The 23,897-nt window shown below is 43.0% G+C and overlaps 1 protein-coding gene, 3 non-coding genes and 1 pseudogene across 4 annotated transcripts in view; 4 read left to right on the top strand and 1 right to left on the bottom strand.

The window, feature by feature from the left end:
- Positions 1–11,083, top strand: part of NCL (nucleolin) — a 41,642-nt gene extending 30,559 nt beyond the window's left edge. Inside the window, exons 3-16 of the mRNA XM_026491711.4 lie at positions 659–1,476; positions 2,617–2,733; positions 3,979–4,462; positions 4,846–5,052; positions 5,504–5,590; positions 5,786–5,927; positions 6,648–6,772; positions 7,369–7,492; positions 7,997–8,154; positions 8,603–8,726; positions 8,973–9,106; positions 9,714–9,840; positions 10,212–10,435; positions 10,607–11,083. Of these exons, the coding sequence (XP_026347496.2) occupies positions 1,459–1,476; positions 2,617–2,733; positions 3,979–4,462; positions 4,846–5,052; positions 5,504–5,590; positions 5,786–5,927; positions 6,648–6,772; positions 7,369–7,492; positions 7,997–8,154; positions 8,603–8,726; positions 8,973–9,106; positions 9,714–9,840; positions 10,212–10,435; positions 10,607–10,683 (2,148 nt within the window). The 5' untranslated portion in view covers positions 659–1,458 and the 3' untranslated portion in view covers positions 10,684–11,083. The remainder of the gene's footprint in view (positions 1–658; positions 1,477–2,616; positions 2,734–3,978; positions 4,463–4,845; positions 5,053–5,503; positions 5,591–5,785; positions 5,928–6,647; positions 6,773–7,368; positions 7,493–7,996; positions 8,155–8,602; positions 8,727–8,972; positions 9,107–9,713; positions 9,841–10,211; positions 10,436–10,606) is intronic.
- LOC113250913 (small nucleolar RNA SNORD82) lies at positions 5,634–5,702 on the top strand. The gene has a single exon (XR_003314249.1). It is a non-coding gene; the product is annotated as a small nucleolar RNA SNORD82 (small nucleolar RNA).
- On the top strand, positions 9,235–9,315 carry LOC113250915 (small nucleolar RNA SNORD20). The gene has a single exon (XR_003314250.1). It is a non-coding gene; the product is annotated as a small nucleolar RNA SNORD20 (small nucleolar RNA).
- Positions 9,897–10,031, top strand: LOC113250982 (small nucleolar RNA SNORA75). The gene has a single exon (XR_003314295.1). It is a non-coding gene; the product is annotated as a small nucleolar RNA SNORA75 (small nucleolar RNA).
- An 8,633-nt stretch (positions 11,084–19,716) lies between the features above and the next one.
- LOC113247955 (protein SET-like) lies at positions 19,717–20,576 on the bottom strand (annotated as a pseudogene).
- Positions 20,577–23,897: the final 3,321 nt, after the last annotated feature.

The following is a 23,897-nucleotide window of genomic DNA, read 5'->3' as shown; positions in this document are numbered from 1 at the left end:
CCATGAGAAGCTGTGGATTTCCTACATACTCAGTCCCAGGAGTATGCTAGCTAAGAATTGCAAAATAACTTGATTGCTCACCAGAAACCCCATGGGCCCTTGTTAAAATACAAAATCCTGGTCCCCAACCCAAACCTCTTTAATTAGAATCTCCAGAGGTGACTCTGAACAGTTCAGTTGTGGAAATATCGTCATAGCTAAAGGTATCAGGCATGGTTTTGCAGAAACATTTAAGGTACCAGATGCCCAGGATATGTCCTAGGCAGGCTCTCTACTGCAGGAAGTGCTCTGGGTTAAGTTTGGCACCAATGAAACACAATGCAAAGAATCTTCTGTGCCTCCGCCATTGAGGGAACTTTTCCTGTGGCTCTTTTGACCAACTCCTGGACCATTTGGTGGTGCTGAATTCGCAGTCACATTTTAATGTATGCTTTAGTCCCAAATGAACAAAAAGGGAACTTGTGAGTGGTCAAAGGGTTGGCCCTGTGCTTGGTCAGGTTCCTCTCCCCACCCCAGTTACGACACCTGGTGATCACCAGAAAGTTTCTCTCCGGGCCTGTTCCTCATCGGGGGAAAGACCTAGTGCGTGAGGTTACTTGACATTAAATGTGGTATTTGTGCACTGCTCACAGACATACGAGACTGTCTTTATTAACAGCTCTCAGGAGTCAGCTTCGGACACGTGGCCCGAGAACCACCTGCAGACGGGGATTTTCTGGCCCTGGTTCGTTGGCGGGCGGGGCTGAGGTGGGCCTCCAACCAGGGCGCTGTGAACCTTGCGGTCTCTGAGTTTCCGGAGGTCTCCTGCTCATCAGCGAGGAAACGAGTGGGCAAACCACTCTCTGCACGGACGCCGGGGGGGCTCAGTGTGCAGAGAGGGCCGGAGCCGCGCAACATATCCAAGGCCTCTCGAATCGACAGGACGTCGACACAATCGGGAACCCGAGACCACCCCTATCCAAACGCCCGCTGCTCGGGAACAAGCGGCGCGAAAAACGTCCGTCCCACGGCGCAGGCGCCCCGAGAGCTGATCACGGAGGGGCACTTCAGGAACCGCGCTCCCACTACCCAATCAGCGCCGGCCTTGCACAAAGCGAGTCCCGCCCCCAGGGCGCCGCCAACGAATCCCCTCCCCCCCTCCCCTGCCCGCCTCGGCCCGCCCACTCCCGCCTTCGCCCCGCCCCGCGCCGTTCTTGGGTAGAGGATCGCGATTGGTCCAGGGGATAGGCGCAACCTCTGATTGGTTGAGACGGAGTCACGAGGGCGCCGTCGTCGTCTTTCCAGAGGCGATTACTGGGCAGGCTCAGTCTTTCGCCTCAGTCTCGAGCTCTAGCTAGCAGCCAAGCGTACGCGCTCCGGGTTCTTCTGTACCAGCGGCCGCCATCGACGTCGCTTGGGTTCCTCTGGGTCGTCTGCGCCACTCGTTCGCCACACACTCCGTCGGCATAAGCCGCCATCATGGTGAAGCTCGCAAAGGTAAGAAGACGGCTTGCGCAAGCAAGGACGTCGAGGCCTGCTTTCTGAGGAGCGCGCGCGCGGCGCCGCGAGGAGGAGGGCCTGCGCGCCGTCCCGGGCGCGTTCGAGGGCGCCATGCTGCGGGAAATCTCGCGCGATTTTTGGGACGGTCTCGCGGCTTTTGGCTATTTGGTGGCGAGGTGAAGAGCTTCGGCAGGTTCCGCGGGTGGTTGATGCGGCGCGGAAAGACTTCGAGACTGAGTGGGGAGGGGGCGCTGGGCCCCAGGGTGGAGGGATGATGCCGAACTCCTGCGACGGGCCCAAGCGGGGCCCCGCCTCCTGACGCACGTGCCCCAGCGCGCGGCCCGCCACGTGGGCCGCGCCGCGTGTGTCCCGGCGTCTACGGAGGGGACCTGGCGCTGAGGCGGGGAGCGGCGGGATTGCTTTAGATGGAGGCCCTGCGGCCTACGGGGTGTCTGCTTCGGCCAGACGGGCGGACACGGGTTGGGTTCCGGGAGGCGGCCCTGCCTCGTGCTCTCTCTGCCGTGCTGCGAGCACATGGTGACCTGCGGGGTAACCCCACGTGGCCCCGCCGGGTCTGGAAGGGGCGGGGTTGTTACCACGGGAAAGAACTTAGTGGGAAGACCAGAGGTGGTAAGATGGTCTTATTTTTTTCTTTTTAAGTTGTTTTAAAGATCCTCCCCCGAATTTGGATTCAGGCGACAGTGTAGCATGTGGTGTCAGAATTTACCAAAGGTTTTTTTCCAGTTGTAGTTCCCCGCCCCCGGTGAAGGGCTATGGATTGTTGGCCGTTAAAATTGGCCAGTTGTAGTCTATTAAATTCATGCGTGAGGTAATGGTTGATTTGCAAGTATAGCTTTAAAAGCGGATGTGCTTAACGAAGGCAAGAGGAGGGAGATAATTTCGTTGTAGCTGCCTTTTCATCCTTGGGTTTCTGTAAAACCTGACAGGAATAATGGGGTGGGGGTTGGCACTTTCTCTTTTAACGTTGACCTCAATAATAGTTTTCATGTTAATTTGTATATCTAGCAGTAGGAAAGGATTTTAAGAAAGGGAGATAACTTTTTCACTCTGAAGAATGATGGCAGAATTGAATGGTCTGAGATGTTGTAGATGTAATGTGCTAAATGTCTGTTTTAGGCTGGTAAAAATCAAAGCGACCCCAAGAAAATGGCTCCTCCCCCAAAGGAGGTAGAAGAAGACAGTGAAGATGAGGAAATGTCAGAAGATGAAGATGATGAGAGCAGTGGAGAAGAGGTAATTATATACGTCTTAATGCAGAGATTTAATGCAGACGTGTATTCAGCTATGAAATGGAGTTAAAACAGGTGGTACTGGATGTTTGAAAGTACTGACAAAAATAAGATTATAATCATTCATCCATGGCCTGCTGAAGTGATTGTTTTCCAAGCTCTTCATTGACATGATGATATAGGTAAGTATTTGAATTTGAGAGAAAAGATTGGGAGTCTCCTTTTCAGGAGCACTGTGTGGGCTTTGTGTTACACGTTGTGTTAAATCATGACATTTTTCTAATTTGAGTATGTTAACATGCTAGATGAATAAACAGTTTGGACTGTTAACTGTTAAGTAAGTGGCATTGCTGCACATTGTATTCAGGTTTGAGGTTAGCTTCACCACAGTAGTAATAATAGTCATTATTGTAATTATTTTCCCAGCCTCCAAGCAGGATTTAGTCTCTATTCCATGGTATACAAGCTTTGTGATACTGGTTACTGTTGGCTCACTGTAAAGACAACTGCTATATTTGTGCTTAGATTTCTTGTGTAGAATTTAATCAGGGTTTTACTGACAATACGTTACCCAATAAAACTAGCAGTGAGCAAAAAGTAACTTAAATGTAGATAAATGATTTTTATCAAGCTTAAGATGCTCACTCTTTGTATTAATTTTGTAAGGGCTAACTGGTGTATTTGATATTCATTTTATTTTCTGGTTTTAAGAATGAGCCTTCGGTGAATTTTACCACCCTCACTGTAGGACCTCCAAATGATTTAGTAGCACTTAACACATCCAGCCTTTTACATGCAAGACTTCTAATTGCATACCTCAACTCATAATCTCTTACAGTATGTGAGGTTGGTGCTATTATCCTTTACAGAGGAGGAAAAAAGTTGAGGCTTAAAATTTTTTAAAGCCTTGAGTAAGGCTGTCACACAGTGGCAGGTGGGGTCCAAACAGTCCGTTATCAGAGTCCATGTTAAGCTGTGTTGCTTTAAAGATGGGGTTATAATGTATGAGGTATTTTAACTGTTAAGAAGGGTCCTTATGCTTGAGTGTTGTACTTGAAGATGAAGGCTGTGATTTCAGGCACATGGAAGGACCCAAGTCATGGCCCTGTAGTTTAACGTGCTAACATACATGCAGTACATGTGGTCTGGAGCCAGAACCAGTTTCCAGAATTTAGTACTCATTCATGAGACCAAGGCTGTCTTTTTGGGTTTGGAAACAGCCTTATGTTTGGTTTTATTTATTCTTCAGGTTATTATTCCTCAGAAAAAAGGCAAGAAGGCTACCACAACTCCAGCAAAGAAGGTGATGGTTTCCCCAACAAAAAAAGTCACAGTTGCCACACCGGCCAAGAAAGCAGTTGTCACCCCTGGCAAAAAGGCAGCGGCTACACCAGCCAAAAAGACCGTTGCAGCAGCCAAAGCAGTAGCAACACCTGGCAAGAAGGGAGCCACACCAGGCAAGGCATTGGTAGCAACACCTGGTAAGAAAGGAGCAGCCACCCCAGCCAAGGGAGCAAAGAACGGTAAGAATGCTAAGAAGGAAGACAGTGACGAGGAAGAAGATGATGACAGTGAAGAGGAGGACGAGGAGGATGAGGATGAAGATGAGGATGAATTCGAACCAGCAGTGATGAAAGCAGCTGCTGCTGCCCCTGCCTCAGATGATGACGATGATGAGGAGGAGGAGGATGATGAAGACGACGACGAGGAGGATGAAGATGAGGATGAAGATGGTAAGGAGTTCTTGCATAGTTCTTGGGCTACTTTGTAAGATACATTAGGGATGAGGTTTTGGCAGTAATGCTACATATTCCGTCTGTGACAACCTGGGAGTTAAATGAAAACCATTCCAGGCATTTTCTGGGGGTGTTTGTGGCACACTAGACTTAAGTTACCCAAAATGATTGCCTTACCCTGATAAAATGCTTACAATGGCACATTTTGTGAGTATTTTTCATAATGGCGGATTTTGCTTCCAACTGATCTGTTTCTCCCTTCCATAATTTGCTATGCATGATGGTATTGATAGGATTATGTTTCCTTTAGATTTTCCTGGAACTAATAATGGTTTTGGTAGAATCCTCTTGAGTTTTTGACTAAGTCGCATCACTTTCAGACTCTGAAGAAGAAGCTATGGAGACTACGCCAGCCAAAGGGAAGAAAGCCCCTGCAAAAGCTGTTGCTGTGAAGCCCAAGAGCACAGCTGAGGACGAAGATGACGAGGATGATGATGAGGATGAGGATGATGAGGAGGACGAGGAGGAAGATGAGGAGGACGAGGAGGATGATGAGGAGGAGGAGGAGGAGGAGGAAGAAGAGGAAGGTAATCAAGTTAGATTCTGAAATACACTGCCAGAAATTTTATTTAAAGGAGACACTTCAAGGGGCGTTTGGTGGGCTCATTTCGTAGAGCATGCAACTCTTTTTTTTTTTTTTTTTAAGGTTTTATTTATTTATTTATTTGACAGAGATAGAGACAGCCAGCGAGAGAGGGAACACAAGCAGGGGGAGTGGGAGAGGAAGAAGCAGGCTCATAGTGGAGGAGCCTGACGTGGGGATCGATCCCATAACGCCGGGATCACGCCCTGAGCCGAAGGCAGACGCTTAACTGCTGCGCCACCCAGGCGCCCCGAGCATGCAACTCTTGATCATGGGATCATGAGTTTAAGCCACACGTTGGGCACAGAGGTTACTTTAAAAAAAAAGGGGGGGGGGAGGCACTTTATTATGTGTGGCTACTCACTGGTAACCAGATTGTTTGACCTCTTGTCCAGAGCCTGTTAAAGAAGCACCTGGAAAACGAAAGAAGGAAATGGCCAAACAGAAGGCAGCGCCTGAAGCCAAGAAACAGAAAGTAGAAGGTGACTTGAGGAATGGGGGATTGGGGAGGGTTAGGAGCCTAATAGCACAAGTGATGAACAACAAAGGGACTTAATACTGAAACCTGATGTGATACTGTGATGTCTGATGTGCTCTGTGTAGAAACGGCATAGGGGAAGTTTAAAGTTCAGGCCATACTTTACAAATAGACTAATTTGCATTTATATTTTGCACAGCTACGGAGCCAACTACATCATTCAATCTTTTTGTTGGAAACCTGAACTTCAGCAAATCTGCTCCTGAATTAAAAACAGGCATCAGTGACCTTTTTGCTAAAAATGATCTCGCTGTTGTGGATGTCAGAATTGGTGTGTCTAGGTGAGTATGAGGAAGTTCTGCACATTCCTTCTGGGTTTGCAAGTCTTCAAATATTAGACATTAATGAATTAAGTTATTAGATTATCAAAATATAAAATCCCAAATTGAGGTTTCCAAAATCTCCTTTAGATTTTGTTAATAGTACTAGATTTTTAATAAGTTATGAGATTTGATGCTTATGATTCTAGAAAGATCTAAAAATACTGGATTTGGCTGAGTGGCTCAGTCGGTTAAGCCTCTGCCTTTGGCTCAGGTCATGATCCCAGGGTCCTGGGATCAAGCCCCACATCAGGCTCCCTCGTCAGTGGGGAGTCTGCTTCTCTCTCTGCCCCTCCCCCCCATGCTTGCTCTCAAATAAATAAAATCTTTTAAAAAATAAAAGTTGGATCTGAGGAGCTGTAATAGTTAATGCATTTAGATAGGATTTTCTTAGTGCCTACCACAGGTTATTTTGTCAGTTAATATTGTCATGAGCAGTGTGGCTAATAAGACCTCAGAGGTAAACTTGCATCATTTCCCTGTGTTTCCACCTTGCTATGTAGCAGCAGTTTACAGAGCCTTGACTTCGGTAAATACTGTAGGTGCTTTTTTACCTAATCCTTGTTCGCATCCTCACATTAGTGTTATTGCTTGCGCAGTATGTGTTCTGTAGCTCATGCTTTTGTGGGATTTCCCCCCGCTCGTTATTTAACCACCTTTTTCATCTTAATCGCCTTAAAGGAAGTTTGGCTATGTGGATTTTGAATCTGCTGAAGACCTGGAAAAAGCTTTGGAACTCACTGGTTTAAAAGTCTTTGGCAATGAAATTAAACTAGAAAAACCAAAGGGAAAAGACAGTAAGAAAGGTATGTAAGCCTTCAGGTAATTGTGATACTACTCCTTAACTTGTTAATGGATATGTATCTAGTTGGGAGCTAAGTGGCCAGACCTAATAGTTTAGCTTTTTTTCCTTTGGTTTCCTTATAATGTGAGGATTAAATGAGTTTAACTGTTAAATCCACTGCTTGCTGGTGTTACAGATTCCCAAGTCAGGTAAGCAAGAATAGATAGACTTTGTTAAAAAAAGAATTGGTTAATATTAGAGGGGTCTTTTCCTCACTGGAACTAGATTAGATCCCACCTACTCTTTTTCTGTCCTTTACCTTCTCTCTATTCACTTGCCGTGTTTCAAAATGTTCGTTCATAATTTTTTAATTCAAAAAATATTGAGCATTTTAATTGCAGTTTGAGCTCTGTTCTAAGTATTCAGCACATAGTTTGATTTCAGTTACGACAGTATCTTGTGTTTTTGCCACTGCTGCCTCTCCATACTAGCAGAGTGCCTTGTATATTGCAGGATCTCAAATTATTTGTTGAACAGAATTTTTCCATTAGTTGATCTTGGTGGGTGAGGGAAGTGTCTTTTAGGCCATACGTTTCCAGTTTTATCTTTTTTATCTAGATCGAGATGCAAGAACACTTTTGGCTAAAAATCTGCCTTACAAAGTTACTCAGGATGAATTAAAAGAAGTATTTGAAGATGCTGTGGAGATCAGATTAGTCAGCAAGGATGGAAAGAGTAAAGGGTATGTTTTGTGTCTGTGGAATGTTGAGTTTTATTAAAATTAATGCATTCCCCTGATTTTGTAAAAGAAATTTTGATCTCACTTTCCAAGGTGTGTGATTTTGGGCAAATTAACGTTTAATCAGTGCCCCTATTTCTTGTTTGTACAGTGGGGATAATATACTTAACCCATAGCATGATTTTAAAAGGCAAGCTAATATGTATAAAGTACTGTGAAATGTGCCTAGCTTTGTAAATAATAGTAGTTATGCAGTGAGGTTGGGGTTACCGTGAGCAAATTTTCTAGGTGTACTTGGCAGTCTTGTGTAGAATGGGAGGAAAGTTTTAATTGAAACGTGGAACATGGCAGAAAACCAGAACATTTCAGCTTGTTTGAAACAGAGAACATTTTTATTGTACTCAGTTTGAAACAAGGTTCTGTTGCTGAGATTAAAACATTTGTGTTAAAAGAATATGATTTTTAAAAACCAGTTTTTCATGTTTTTCCCCCCACTGTTTGTTGCAGGATTGCTTATATTGAATTTAAGACAGAAGCTGATGCAGAAAAAACCTTGGAAGAAAAGCAGGGAACAGAGATAGATGGGCGGTCTATTTCCCTGTACTATACCGGAGAGAAGGGCCAAAGTCAAGACTATAGAGGTGGAAAGAATAGCACTTGGAGTGGTAAGAATTTATAGAATTCCAGGATTGATGGGTTGAAATCTTTGCATCTTTGTACTTTAAGTTAACTAATAAATTACATCACACAAGTTATACTTCTATTTGTAATAACAACTCAGTGTCTTGAGTGAGAGCTATACAAAGTCATTTTGCATTAGAACATAGACAAATTAGCTTCCTTTGTGTGTATGGTTTTTACTTAATTGGTGTGCATTTTTTAATTAGACTGTTTTAGGAAGATGTAGATGGGTAGCTCTTACATCTCTAGGTAACAGGAATGAAACAGTGCATGACAAATAGTGACAGGTAGGAGTCCTCCTGCATCAACGTTGGCATGTTAACTTTTCCTGGGTGTTGAAGTTCTTGAGTAAGGTAGCTGTGACTAAACTTGAGGACCATTGCTTCAGAGTCTTCATTTGGCTTTTTCTTCTTCTTTTTTTTTTTTTTGTAGGTGAATCAAAAACACTGGTTTTAAGCAACCTCTCTTACAATGCAACAGAAGAAACCCTTCAGGAAGTATTTGAGAAGGCAACTTTTATTAAAGTGCCCCAGAACCAAAATGGCAAATCGAAAGGGTAAAATAACTAGTATCTTTAGGTTATCAGTTATGGGCTCTAAGAATGTCTTGCATAGATCTAAAAGGGGGGGTAAAATTATTTTTTCCTGATGTTACAGGACGCTGAATCATTGTAGTTCCACAAATGTGTATAAAGAGCATCATTTAAGTATCTCCTTGAGGTAAAAGGCCTGGTGGCATTAGATAACAGCATAGGAACAATGTGCTTGGTAACTTACTTTAAGTATTGGTTGTTCGTCCTCAGGTATGCATTTATAGAATTTGCTTCATTTGAAGATGCTAAGGAAGCTTTAAATTCCTGTAATAAAAGGGAAATTGAGGGCAGAGCAATCAGACTGGAGTTGCAGGGACCCAGAGGATCACCTAATGCAAGAAGCCGTGAGTTACATTAATAGGGTGTGGTGGTGTGGGTCAGCACTCCTCAGTGCATTGCTGCATCAGGGTTTTTTTTATCCAGTTTGGAGATGAACATTTTTGTTTACCTCTTGTTGCTGAGTGAAGGATACTGGATATGATGACTGATTATCTGAGAAAATAATTGATGAAATCGCAAGAAAATTCCTCTAGATAGTCAAGTTCTGATCCAGTTATGTCTTCTCCGAGCAGCACTTCTGCCCCCGGTTACTGCCTGTGCAGTTTTGTGAAAGCTGTGTGCTTAGGGATTGCTGTCTGTCTTGTTTGCCTTGCTTCTGCTTTCCATAAAGGATCTGAGACAGGATCTCAGCTACTCTGGTACAATCAGTGTAAGCTTAAAATGGTGGTTGATCTAAAATGGTGGTTGATCTATACCTTTTGTTTTAATTCAGCACTAGTTTGCTAAGTTGCTTTTACCTGGTTGTTTTCAAACAGCTTTTATGTGACAGGCTAAGCGTCTGCTAAGATGAGCATTTTTGGCCAGTGGTCTAATACTGGACATTATTGAAAGCCAGCATCTGGTTATTATGAATTGTGGCTTTAGGTAAAATGTACAATTTTTCTTTCGTAGAGCCATCCAAAACTTTGTTCGTCAAAGGTCTGTCTGAGGATACCACAGAAGAGACATTAAAGGAGTCGTTCGACGGCTCCGTTCGGGCAAGGATAGTCACTGACCGGGAGACTGGGTCCTCCAAAGGGTAAGATGATCAGGGAATGTTCAGTTTCTGCTGAGTGGAGACCTCCCATCTAGCAAATCTTCTCATTGAGCTCCTTTCTGTCGATTGGTGGCAGTTTATGGATTCGCACGAGAAGAAGAGACAATTCACAGTTAGCATTATTTTACCTTCTGTCTTCACAGAGGTGTATTTTGCTGTTTTGTGAGACATTTCCTGGGCTCATGCAGTCAATAAAACCAGTTTCAACCTTCTATAGGTAGCTACTCGATTACTTGGGTCTTTCTTAGTTGAGCAAGTCTACTTCCTATGGGATCAGTGTCCAGCATGAGAGGTTAATCTGGGCACCTGTTCAGTATGTGTTCTATAATGGGCAATTTCATTTGGCATTTTAGGTTTGGTTTTGTAGACTTCAACAGTGAGGAAGATGCCAAAGCTGCCAAGGAGGCCATGGAAGATGGTGAAATTGATGGAAACAAAGTTACTTTGGACTGGGCCAAGCCTAAGGGTGAAGGTGGCTTTGGAGGCCGTGGTGGAGGCCGAGGTGGCTTTGGAGGTCGAGGTGGTGGCAGAGGAGGCCGAGGCGGATTTGGTGGCAGAGGCCGGGGAGGCTTTGGAGGTAAGGAAGCTGGGGGGCTTCCTTTTGTATGCACTGGACACTGGCACATGCACTCAGAATGTGCCCAGGGTTCCCTGTATCAATCTCTTAAGTCTCACTGATCACTTTGGGGAGGGGAGGATTCCCGGCAGCTTTGCATTCATTATTTAACTGTGTCTTGACTTCCTGTAGGGCGAGGAGGCTTCCGAGGAGGCAGAGGAGGAGGGGGAGACCACAAGCCACAAGGAAAGAAGACGAAGTTTGAATAGTTTCTTCCATCCCTCTGTCTTTCCCTCTTCTGTTTGAAAGAAAAGGACTCTGAGGTTTTTACTCTGTTACCTGATCAATGACAGAGCCTTCTGAGGACATTCCAAGACAGTAAAGTCCTGTGGTCTACTTGGAAATTCGTATAGATAACATTTCAAGGGCGATACCCTGTTGGTTTTGACTGGATATTCATATAAACTTTTTAAAGAGATGAGTGATAGAGCTAATCCTTATCTGTAAGTTTTGAATTTATATTGTTTCTTCCCATGTACAAAACCATTTTTTTCCTACAAATAGTTTTTGTTTTTGTTTTTTGCGTTGGGGGGTGTAAAGGAAAGCAGAATGTTTTATCATGATTTTTGCTTCAGCAACTTTGGGACAAATTAAAAGTCCTAAACTCTGGTGCCAGACTTGTACTTCCTAGAGTGTTTCTCCTGGACTATCATTGAAGGTGGAGCATGGCAAAGCTGGCTCTGCCACTCCAGATCCACCCCGCCACCCCTCCTGGAAATGCTTGATAAATCGGTTTCAGGTATCCAGGCTCCAAGTTTTGATGAAATGGCGGGTAAGGTGACATGAAAGGCTTGTTGGAAATCTGCAGTGTCTTATCCTGCTTGTAGCAGGCCTGAGGATATCAGGTATCCTGAAGAAGTTCTGGAGAGGGGCCAGAAGCACATTGGTCAGGCCTCTTGAGGCATGCAGCTAAGAGCGTGGACCCTGGAATTGGCAATGACTCAGTAGTATTAATTTTTGCCAGATGACTGGACCGGTGGGGGCTTTGGGACTGTGAGCCTGGGGAGGAAACTACCAGTCCAGTAGGTGGACCTCGTATTTTTTGTAAGTTCTCCAATAACCTTAGGTTAAACCAATGAGAAAGGGCTTTGGTATTAGACTATGTTCAGTGCTCCCTCATTTAAGTATTCCTTGTTCCCTCTGCCTCTAATAAAAGTTAAGGACCATATGAAAGGTCTATGCTAAGGGATTAACAAGATTACCAAACAGTTCACCAGATGATACAGAGTAGTTTTTTAACCTAGCCATCCAAAGCCAAACACCCGTGGACTCTAACCACCTGTTTTGGTTTTTTTTAAGATTTTTATTTATTTGACAGAGACAGCCAGCGAGAGGGAGCACAAGCAGGGGGAGTGGGAGAGGAAGAAGCAGGCTCCTAGCGCAGGAGCCTGATGGGCTCGATCCCAGAACGCCAGGATCACGCCCTGAGCCAAAGGCAGACGCTTAACAACTGCGCCACCCAGGCGCCCTTCTAACCACCTGTTCTAATAAGACTAGTCAAAATGTAAAAGGGGCACTTGGCTAGTTAGAGTATGCAACTCTTGGTCTTGGGGTTGTGAGTTTGAGCCCCACATTGGGTGTAGAAATTGCTTAAAAAATCTTAAATACACGTGCGCGCGCACACACACACTGGTAGAATTCATTAGGCTTAGAGGGCAGTATAAAGGAAATGGACAGTTTAGTTTGTCTCTAAGCTCCGTGTCTTATCTGTGACTTAAACCAGTCCTGTTGAAAGTACTGTGTGGAGACAGATGGCGTCCTTGGAGGGTGAGCGTGTCAGTGGGAGTTTGGTGCTGCTGTGGAGAGAGCTCAAGCCAGCAGGGGACTGTTCTTTGACCAGTCGAACCTAAAAAACCTTTTCATCCTGTTCTCTAGATTAAAAAGTTTGAATTGGAGCACATCGGGAATACTGTGGGTTAAGTCCGTTAGCTCTTAAATTACAGCAAAGGTGAATGGTGTTCAAAATTTGTATCAGTGGCAGGTGAATGCCCCACCACTGAACATGGAAGAAGGCCTGCGAGGTTCGTGTTAGGATCTCTTGAGACCCAGCAAAGGATGAGTAGGGCTTTCGTGACCCTCCAGCCTTTTTCTTATATAGGTACCTGCCCTCGTTGCCTACTCTATCTGGCAAGCTTGCAGGTTTAAGGAAACCTGATAATAAGGTCTTTGGCCATTAGGAACGTGAATTAGGGTTGCTGTTGGCCCAGGCCCAGCACAGCCAGTGCTCAAGTACTCCTCAAATGATGTTCAATAGGATTTGACCACTCCAGATGTGGGGTGTTTGTGGGTTCCTTGCTGGAGGGAAGGGAAACCTACTTCATTAGAATTGCTCTTAAACATATACTTCTTAATTTGAGAGAATGCAGCAGAGGGAGAGGGGGAAGCTGACTCCCTGCTGAGCAGAGAGCCCATCTGGGGCTTGATCCCAGGACCCCGAGATCACGACCTGAGCCGAAGTCAGACACTTAACCCACTGAGCCACCTATATATACTCGTAATAAAGGCAAATGCTCCTGATACTGTGCCTGGGGTGTGCCAGGCATTTACCTCAGCCTCTCTAAACCTGTGGGCAGAAAATTGAGGTTCTTGCTCACTTTCTGCTATGTGGCACATCACCATGAAGGAAGAGTGACCGTCCAGCCCTGTTTTACTGGTTGTTCCAGAGGTGGTGGTCTGACTTGGGTGGAATGGAGAGGAGGTTGCAGGGTTGTTGGTAGCCCTGGAAGGCCAAAGAGGAGCATTCAGGTTTCTATTTAGGGACTGGACTCCTGCAAATAAATGTCTTAATGCTACGCCTTCCTGAAGGCTGTCTGGTTTTGAATTCGGTGGATTGAGTGAAGATTTTGCAGCCATTTTAGAAAAGTGGTTCCCTTTAGCAAATGGTCGTCGCCGTTTCTGCCATTCTTCCAGCAGGTGGCAGCACATTCACAAGGATGTGGAAACCTGAGGCTTCGTTTCAGGCCAATGTGTTTTTAACTTCAAACTTACCCCCTGGGTTAAGTGCTGGGGCTTGAGAATCTGCAAAAAGTCCACTCAGCACACTTTGAGAAATGCTGCAGAATCCACAGACAACTCCATTTTATTGAGTGCTTGTCTTGTGCCCTCTCTGAGTTATCCCATTTTTCCGTGCTTGGTTACTAATGATCTCTTTTGTAGCTGTATCTCTGTCTCCCCTCAGCCTAAAAAAGTGCCAAAACTTCTCATTTAAAAAAAAATTGTCCCCTGGGGCGCCTGGGTAGTTTAGTCCATTAAGTGTCTGCCTTTGGCTCAGGTCATGATCTCAGGGTCCTGGGATTGAGTCCCACATAGGGCTCTCTGCTCGGCAGGGAGCCTGCTTCTCCTCCCTCTGTCTACTGCTCCCCCTGCTTGTGCTCTCTCTGTCAAATAAATTTAAAAAGATTGTCCCTTGACCTGACCTCCCCACCCATTTACTCCCACTTCCCTTCATTGTCAGACTGTGAGAAGGACCACACTCGAGCCTCCTGCTCCTTTTCCCCAGGCATTGTGGCTTCTGTCCACCTGCTTCCCTGCAGCCATCTGATAGATGATCCCTCCTTCCATCCTGAAAGTTCCTTCTCCACCCTTAGAAAATGGGCAGACATAGTAGAGAGGTGGCTTTGTGATACTGGGCTGAGGTGGAGAGGGAAAGAAAAGAACAAACAGCCCTGGGATTAGATCCTTTCAACAGACTCATTCTCTCCAATTAATAGATGTGCGTCAGTGGCTGTCCCCCTCAGGTCAGGTAACCCAGCAACTGAGGGTAAAGGCCTGGAGAGTTCCTCTATTACTGGTCCCTCCACATGGAAATGTGAAAAGAATACATATGTCCCTGCCAACCTCTGAGTAGAGGGGCTTGGTTTTGTTCATTGTTCTGTCTTGTGGGTCTAGGGCAGTGCCTGACATATAGTAGGTACTCAGTAAGTGATGAATGAAGGAACTTTGGAGAAACTCCTTCCCCCAACTGCAGGGAAAGCTGTGATAGGAGAGAATATAGGCCAGGAGTTCTTGATATACATTTTTAAAGTTCTTAACGTTTGTGTATAGTGGATCTGGTAAAGCCTTTGAACCTCTCAGAATAATACTCTCAAGATTATTTAAAAGGTGTACAGGGGCACCAGGCTGGCTCAGTCAGGAGCATGTGACTCAATCTCAGGGTTATGAGTTTGAGCCCCATGTTGGGTGTAGAGATTACTTAATAAAATGTTTTTAAAAATATGGATTACAAGGGAAACCAATTACATTGAGGTAAAATTACTAAAATTTTTAAGCACAACTTTCGTGATAGAATTATATGTGTTCACTAATGCATTAGATAGGATGTATTTGCATTTAAAATTCAGTTAAGTCAGGGAGTTTGGTCCTGGTAATGATGGAGTGGCTTAAAACAGACTAACCCTCCTGTTGATAACAGTTATAAACTGTACAAAATATAAATCAACTTTTAAAGATGTTGGACAAATACCAGATAGAAACTGGAGCAGATGTCTGTCATCCTTGAAAGAAGACAGGAGTACTGATCCATCTTAAATCAGCTTTCTTTTCCCCTTGATGGTATCCCCCAGTTAGGGTCGAATCCTCAGAGTTTAAGCAGAAAGGGGTCTTACTGCCCTGAGGAGCCAGTTTGGAGTTTGAGTCTGGAAATTTTCCTGAAAAATACAGGAGACACAACCACTAAATCTGCACACTTAATAGCCTTCGAAATCTTGGCCAAGTACTTTTTTTTATTTTTTTAAGATTTTATTCATTTATTGGACACAGCCAGCCAGCGAGAGAGGGAACACAAGCAGGGGGAGTAGGAGAGGAAGAAGCAGGCTCCCAGTGGAGCAGGGAGCAGGACTCTGGGATCACACCCTGAGCCGAAGGCAGACGCTTAATGACTGAGCCACTGAGGCGCCCCTGGCCAAGTCCTAAATTGTGTTTGCATGGGGCAAGTATCTCATGAGCCCAGGGGAAAACAACAGTGGAAAGGTGAAAGAGCTGGCTACAGATGCCGGCAGCTGCCTGGTGCTAGGGAGAGAGTTTGGAGTTCAAGTTCTGCCCAGTTAAAGGGTTTTGATAAGCCCTTCAAGCTTTTCTTTGAAACTTGGAAGGGCCATACTGTAGAAGTAACAGCCACGTTCCAGGCATAAGGACCGAGCCTAGGACTAAGGGCAAAATGTAAAACCAAAATAGACCCACCGTAACAAAGCCTAAAGCTTGAAACTAAGCTCCCACATTATCAAGGTGATCTGTTAGGAATTTAGTTGCCTAGAACAAAACAGTGTTCAGAGGAGGATAATAGAATTCAGACTCTACAGGACAACATGCTGTGTCCAGTAAGAAAAAAATTACTAGGGGTGCCTGGCTGGCTCTGTAGAGCACGTGACTTTTCATCTCAGGGTTATGAGTTTGAGTCCCATGTTGGGCAGAGTTTACTTTAAAAAAAAAATTAGGCATGCAATGAAGTATGAAAATGTAGTCCACCATCAAGACAGTCAATAAACACATAACTCGTGTGTTGATATTTATAGGTAAGAACTTTAATCATTACAAATAAATGTTAAATAGGAACACCTGGGTGGCTCAGTCAGTTAAGCATCTGCCTTCGGCTCAGGTCATGATCCCAGGTCCTGGGATTGAGTCCAGCATTGGGACTCCCTGCTCAGCGGGGAGTCTGCTTCTCCCTCTTCCTCTGCCCCTCCCCCCTGCTTGTGTGCACGCTTTCTCTCTCAAATAAATGAATAAAATCTTTTAAAAATATGTTAAATAATTTTCAGGAAAAGATGAATATATTTAATAAAGAAATGGGGAAATTCTGGAGAGAGATGGAAACTCCAAGAACAGAACCAAATGGAAAGCCTAGAACTGAAAAGCAAAATATCTTAAAAAATTCACTAGAAGGGCTTAAGAGCCAAAGAAAGGATCAGTTAACTAGAAGACAGATCAATAGAAAATATTGATAGAGTTCAGGACATGCTATCCAAAACATAGCATTTTGGCATATTGAATATTTCAAGCTGAAGGAATCTGAGAAACAGCAGATATAGGAAGGACTCTCTGACCTTCCCTGAAGCAGGTCATAGACCCCCAAGTGCAACATGCCCTCCCTATACCCAGAGGAAAGGAGAACCCTTATCTCTGAAGACAGGAACACCGAGAGAAATTTGAAGAACAGGCCTCGCTGTCTCCCCCAGTTTAATGAACTTAGCTCATACCTTCTTAGCTCATACATCCTATCACATGTTCCTACAACTCTCCACTCTTCATCAAAGACACTCAGGTGACACTTTTTTCCCCTATGTTATCCAAACTGAAGCTCAAAGAGAAAAAAGATGGAAGAAAAAATGAAGAGAGCCTCAGTGACAATATCAAATTGCCTAACATATATGTAATTGAGTCCATGAAGGAGAGGAGAGAATGGATGGGGCTGAAAAATATCTTTTGGAAAAATAATCCTTGAAAATTTCTAAATTTGATGAGAAACAACCCACAGAGTCAAGAAGGAAGCCACCTCTCTGCCCATCATAACTGAATTGTTGAAAAACAAAGATAAAGGAAAACTTTAATACAGCCAAACAAAAAAGACCTATTACCTGCAAAGGAACATCTGTAAGAATGATGGCTAAGTTTTCATCAGGAAAAATATAAGCCAATGGATGATATCTTTTTTTTTTTTTTTTTAAGATTTAGACATTTATTTTAGAAAGTGTGAGTGGGGGGAGGGGCAGAGGGAAAGAATCTTTAGGCAGACTCCCTGCTGAGCATGGAGCCCAGAACCCAACAAGGTCCTTGATCCCTTGACCCATGAGATCATCACCTGAGCCAAAAACAAGCGCTGGAAGCTTAACTGACTGAGCTTCCCAGGCACCCCAACAATGAACAATATCTTTAAAGTGCTAAATGAGATATCAATCTAGAATTCTATATCTACAAAGTATTCTTCAAAAGTGAAGGAGAAATAAGTCACTTTCAAATAAATGGAGGTGAGAGAATTCATTAGCACACTTGCAGTCCAAACCACAGGTGGCTCAGTCAGTTAAGTGTCTACATGATCCCAGGGTCCTGGGATTGAGTCCTGCATTGGGCTCCTTGTTCAGCGGAGAGTCTGCTTCTCCCTCTGCCGGCTGCTCCCCCTGCTTGTGCTCTCTCTCTCTCTGACAAATAAATAAAATCTTAAAAAAAAAAAAAAAAAAAGAAACCACAGGTGAAATTAGGTAATATTACAAAATGAATGATAAAACATTTTGGGATGGAATCATCGAGCCTTACATCGGAAACTGGGGATGTACTGTATGGTGACTAACATAATAAAAAATCATTTAAAAAAAAAAAAAAACATTTTGGGATGCAGCTAAAGCAGTGTTTAGATGGAAACTTATAACTTTAAATGCTCTATAAAAGAATGGGAAAAATGTTTAAAATTAATGATCTAAGTTTTTAGCTTAAGGTAAAAAAGGAAGAGAAAATTATGCTCAGGGGCGCCTGGGTGGCACAGCGGTTAAGCGTCTGCCTTCGGCTCAGGGCGTGATCCTGGCGTTGTGGGATCGAGCCCCACATCAGGCTCCTCTGCTATGAGCCTGCTTCTTCCTCTCCCACTCCCCCTGCTTGTGTTCCCTCTCTCGCTGGCTGTCTCTCTGTCAAATAAATAAAATAAAATCTTTAAAAAAAAAAAAAAAAAAAAGAAAGAAAATTATGCTCAAAATATGCAGAAGAAGGAAATAGTAAAATAATGAAAATTGATAACAGAACAATCAAGGTAAACAGTAATCCGCAGGAAGAATTAAAAGCATTAGTACAATTGATAGCAAAACTGGTAAGAAAAAATAACTGAAAACACAAATAGCCAATATCAGGAATGAAAGAGGACATATCACTACAGATTTTACAAATATTAAATATAATGTGGGAATATTATGGACAGCTGTATTCCAGTAAGTTTAACAATGTAGCCAAAATGAGCAAATTCTTTGAAAACACAACTTTGCAAAACTGACACGAGAAGAAATGGAAAATCTGAACAGCTAGCCCTGTATCTATGAAGACATCGAACTTATCATTTAAAACACTCCCACAAAGAAAACTCTAGGCTCAGACAGCTTTATAGTTCAATTCTATCAAATGTTTAAGGAAGAAATAACACCAATCTTACACAAACTATTTCAGAAAATAGAGGAGGAGGGAACACTTTCCAATCTGTTTCATGAGCACTGATACCAAAATATGACAAGGACATTACAAGAAAAAAAAAGGCTAATATCCCTAACTAACATAAATAAAAATTGTTTAAAAATATTAGCAAACTAAATCTATCAATGTACAAAAATGATAATATATCATGACTAAGTGGGGTATATCCTCAATTCAAATTTGATTAATATTTGAAAATTGGTGTAATTCACATTACACATTCTAGAATAAAGGAGAAAATACAAATGTTCAAATAAAAGTAGAAAAAGCATCTGTCAACATTCAACAATCAATATTAAAAAAAACTCAACAAACTTAAACAAACTGATGAAGAACATCTATGAAAAACCTACAGTTAGCATCATATTTCATAGTGAAATGTTGAACATTTTTCTTCTGAGATAATGAACACAACAAGGATGTCTGCTCTCACTATTTCTACTTAACACTGTATTAAAAGTCCAGTGCAATAAGCCGAGGAAAAGAAATTAAAAAGCATAAAGATGGGGAAGGAAGAGCTAAAACTTTATTCACACATGGTATGATTTGTCTATGTAGCAAAATCCTAAGGAATCTACCAAAATAACTATGATCACTAATAAGCAGAAAGTGGACAGATACATGTTGGTCAATGTCAAGCATCCATATTCACATGGGGACAGTGTAATCTCTCAGCCCATAGACAGAGATGGGAGGGAAAAAGCTAGAATTCTATGCACTACTACATAGAGGCCTAGAACCCTCCAGCTTCCGGCGAGCTAAGGGAGCAGAAGGTGGTTTTCTTTTATTTCTCCTCCTACAGACAACGGTGGTGTTCATTCCATAAAGTTTTTGTTGAGACAGGAAGGGATGAAAATGAATTTGGAACAGAAAGGGTAGAGATTTTTTTCCCAATGTGTTCGGCTCAAGGTTTTTTCCTCCCAAGATAGTTGAGAACCTTTACTGGTGTAAAAGGGTGAAAAGAGACCTCAAAAAACAGGGTGATAGAGCACAAAGGGGGGTGGAGAGAAGGACTGCAACTTGTTCCCAGCAATTAGAGAAAATGTAAAAAGGAAGGCTGGAATCTATGTGTTCCATTACTCAGCTTCTCCTTCAGGCTCCTCTCCTTCCTCCCCCTCCACATCGTCTTCATCTTCTTCACCTTCATCCTCATCCCCTTCTTCATCAGTATCTGCCATTCTTTTTCAACATGGTCACCTTCTCCTCCTTCCTCCTCTTCCTCATCCACGACGGGAGCCATGGAGTGCTGTCATGGATTGGCCAGTTACCATCTCTGCCAGCCTCTCCTCACTCACTTGCGCCTGCCCCTGAGCAGTCCGGAAACCAGGACAAGAAGCTCTCTGGCTCCCCACGCTGTCTCCTCCTGCTGGCTTTATTCTGCTCCTGACTTGAACGTTTTGTCAAATCCTTTCCAGATTTCCACTTGACTTCGGGGGGCTTTGAGGGTGGAGCAACACTCAGATTGAAATCCTTTGGAAAGAACTTTGTTTTCAAAGTAAGGGTTTTCACCAAAATAAAAATCTATGCTGTAACCAGATTTAATATCTTCAAATTCTGTCAATTCAGTTCTTGGCAACGCAGCGCCTCATCATCATCCTCCCCAAGCAGTGCAGACACTTGCTGATGGCCGTCAAATGTTGTTACCCCCAAAATGTGGGATCCGGGCCATCATTTCCGACCTCTGTGGAGAAAATGGTTAGGAGAGTTTGTTATGTTTCTGTTCTCCTTTCAAAATCTCCTCACTGGCTTGTGCATTAAGTCTGTCTATTGCATTTTGTGCTTTATTGATATGTTCAATTGCTTCTTGCTGTTCTTTTTCTGAGGGCTCCTGCGCCCCATCGTGATTGGTGTTGGGCAGCCTTTTACTGCTCTGGTTTGGGGCTTGAGGACGGGAAGAGGACAGGCAGAAGGGCACCAACCCAGATCGCTGGCCCATCTCCCGGCCGCCCCACTCTCTGGCGCTGCCCTGGTGGCCACTACTCACTGCTCCCTTTCTGACTGCGCCCGCCAGCTGCTCTCCTCTCCCTCACTGCAAAATAAATTCAGCAAAAATGAGGAAGACATTGTGAGAAGAAATGAAATAACTAAATAACTGGAAAGACACACCAGGTTTGTGGATGAAATGACAAAATATTGTTAAGATGTCATTCTCTTCAAACTTACAGATTCAATTCAATCATCATAATCTCAGCAAACATTTTAGTAGAAATTGACAAGATGGTTTAAAAACTTATACGGAAATGCAAAAGAGTAGAATAGTCAAAACAATCTTGAAAAATAAAAGAAACAAAACCGGAGGACTTACACTAAATGATTTCAAGATTTATCACAGCAGTAAGCAAGGCCATGGGCTATTGTTGTAAGGGTAAATACATAGATCAATGAAACAGAAGAGGCATTCCAGAAGTAATTCCTCATATACATAGTTAATTGATTGTCTTATAATGGTACTAAGGCATTTGGTGGGGAAAAGACAGTCTTCTCAAACACAAACAGTGTTTAGAAAACTAGGTATTCATATATTTTTTTAAAGATTTTATTTATTTATTCGACAGAGAGATAGCTAGCGAGAGAGGGAATACAAGCAGGGAAAGTGGGAGAGGAAGAAGCAGGCTCCTAGCGGAGGAGCCTGATGTGGGGCTCGATCCCATAACGCCGGGATCACGCCCTGAGCCGAAGGCAGACGCTTAACCGCTGTGCCACCCAGGCGCCCCTAGGTATTCATATTTTAAAACGAACCTTAGGGCACCTGGGCAGCTCAGTCGGTGAAGCAAAGTGGTGGACTCTTGGTTTCAGCTCAGGTCATGATCTCAGGGTGATGAGATCCAGCCACTTGGAGGACTCCGTGCTGGGCGTGGAGCCTGCTTAATATTCTCTCTCTCTCCCTCTGCCCCTCCCCTTCCCCTCAAGCATGTTCGCACGCTCTCTCTCTCTCTCAAAAAAATGAACCTCAACTTTTACTTCACACTATATACAAAAATTAATTCAAGATGGATCAGAGACATAAATACAAAATGTAAAACTATAAAGCTTCTAGAAGAAAACAAAGGAGAATGTCTTTATAACTAAAGGGTAGGGAAAGATTTCTTAGGATATAAAAGGCATTAACTATAAATGGGGAAAAAAAAGCTAAATCGGACTTCATCAAAATTAAAATGTCTGGTCATCAGAAGATACTGAAAAGAAAATGAAAAGACAAGCCACAAGTTGGGAGAAAATATTCACAAATGTATTTCTGATAAAGGATTTGCACCCATAAAATATAAAGGATAACAAATTCATAAGAAAAAGACAACCCAATAAAAGGACTAGTCTTAAACAGACACTCTATAAAAGAAGACACCTGGATTCAGAAGAAAAGCACATGAAAAAGTGCTCAACATCATTAGTCATCAGAGAAATACAAATCAAAACCACAAGGAGACACCATTACATACCCACTAGCATGGCTCAAATTAACACGACTGACAGTTGCGAATGTTGTCGAGACTGTAGAGCTAGACCTCTCACTTATTGCTGGTAGAATGTAACATGGTGCAGCCATTTTGGAAAGTGGCTGTTTGTTATAAAGTTCAACATAGAGCTATACCAACTGTTTATAATAGTATATACTCTATCTGTTTATAATAATGTAAAGTCAAACATATACCTACCCTATGACTCCAATTCCACGCCTAAGTATTTACTCAGGAGAAATAATATGAAATAAAACCTAGTATGTCCACACACACACACACAATTGTATGAAAATGTTTGTAGCAGCTTTCTTTTTTCTGGCATAAGTCCTAAAAAGCTTGATTTGCATAGATATTTATCTAAGCATCCAGGGCTTGCTTTACTAAGTGAAGACATGGTTTTCTCAAAGAATACTAGAATTCTTCAAGGCTCCTTTAGTTAAATTCTACTTGCGAAAACTATTTTTGTCCTAAGAACAATAAGTTCATCCTTCGCTGGGTCACAGCTCAGAAACACATTATCTCATAGAGGAAAGAATTGTGAATTTATGGTTCAATTTTGATTGAATACTAAAGATTGAAATAACTTTGGAAAGAGATGAAGTATTTACAGGAGTTGGCAGATGGCTCTCTGCAAGGAAATTGCTAGAGGATCTTGTGTCTGTACTCTGTCCTGGTAAAACTTTTCCCCAGCTTTTGATCATTTGCAAGGAGATTGTTGGCTCCATTTTCTTCTTCTGTCCTGGCAGCTCAACCAAGAAAAGTTCTAAATTTTCTAGGAACATCACAAATAGTCATTTCAGGACCTTGGATAGAAAGACATCTCCTTCATATGGTTAAAAATAGTCGCCAAGTAAGATAACCCAAGGATGACATCTTTTCCTTCAAAGGGTTTCCAGAAGTGGGCTTGCTTTCTCATTCAGAAATAGTTAGACTTCTGCGGTTAGTTTGAACAAATGCTTTAGGACTTGTCCTTTGAAAGCCAATGAGAAGCATTTCATATACTGCTTTCCCATTTCCTGGTAAACTTTTTCAAATGCAGTGATTGAGAGACCTGCTTCTGATAAAGTTGATGACTTTTATGAATGTTGATAAACATCTTGCAGAGATATGGGGAGCGTGTTTATTGTCTGTGCCTGTCTGTATAAAAAGCATTGAATGATGATGACCATGGAGAGCTTTCTTTATCACTTAAGTTTGCAATCAAACAAGAGGTCCATTTGGGCAGAGAATGAAGCGTTTCTTTCCGGGCAAATTTTTTTGTTTTTGTTTTTGTTTTGGCAAAAGCCTTTTTTACCACTTCCAGAATGTGGACAACCTTTGTAGTTTGCACTGGCGACTCACAAAGCGAGAAAGCGTCAGCACGCCCATAGTGACCCCAAGCAACTCCCTGGAGAGGTGTTTTTGGTTTCATCCAGAATGAAAGTCTGCTGTTTCCTCAACGACCTGCTTCCAATGTTAAAAGAAATGTCATCTACTTTAGAATATATCACACCATTTGACAAGGGAACTGCGACCACTGTTTTCCTCTGATCCAATCCAGAAAGTTGCTGGGTAATTTCTGTGATAATTTCTGTACATCTGCCCTTGCCTCCTAAGGGTCTCTCTAACAGTGTGGGAGAGTCTTCTTTGGCTGAGCAATTTCAGAGTGTGCTTCAATAAAAGCTTATTGTGAAATAGCCAATCCGAGTGTTGGGAGAGTTCCAGCTTTTTTGAATTGAGCTTTCCTTAAACAAAACCCCCTGCATCTTCAAATGCATTTGCAGGAGGGACAGGTGTGCCACGCCCTTTCAGTTTTGCTG

This window comes from Ursus arctos, unplaced genomic scaffold, assembly GCF_023065955.2.
Source record: "Ursus arctos isolate Adak ecotype North America unplaced genomic scaffold, UrsArc2.0 scaffold_1, whole genome shotgun sequence".
Classification (NCBI taxonomy): domain Eukaryota; kingdom Metazoa; phylum Chordata; class Mammalia; order Carnivora; family Ursidae; genus Ursus; species Ursus arctos.
This window is presented reverse-complemented; position numbering and strand designations above follow the sequence as displayed.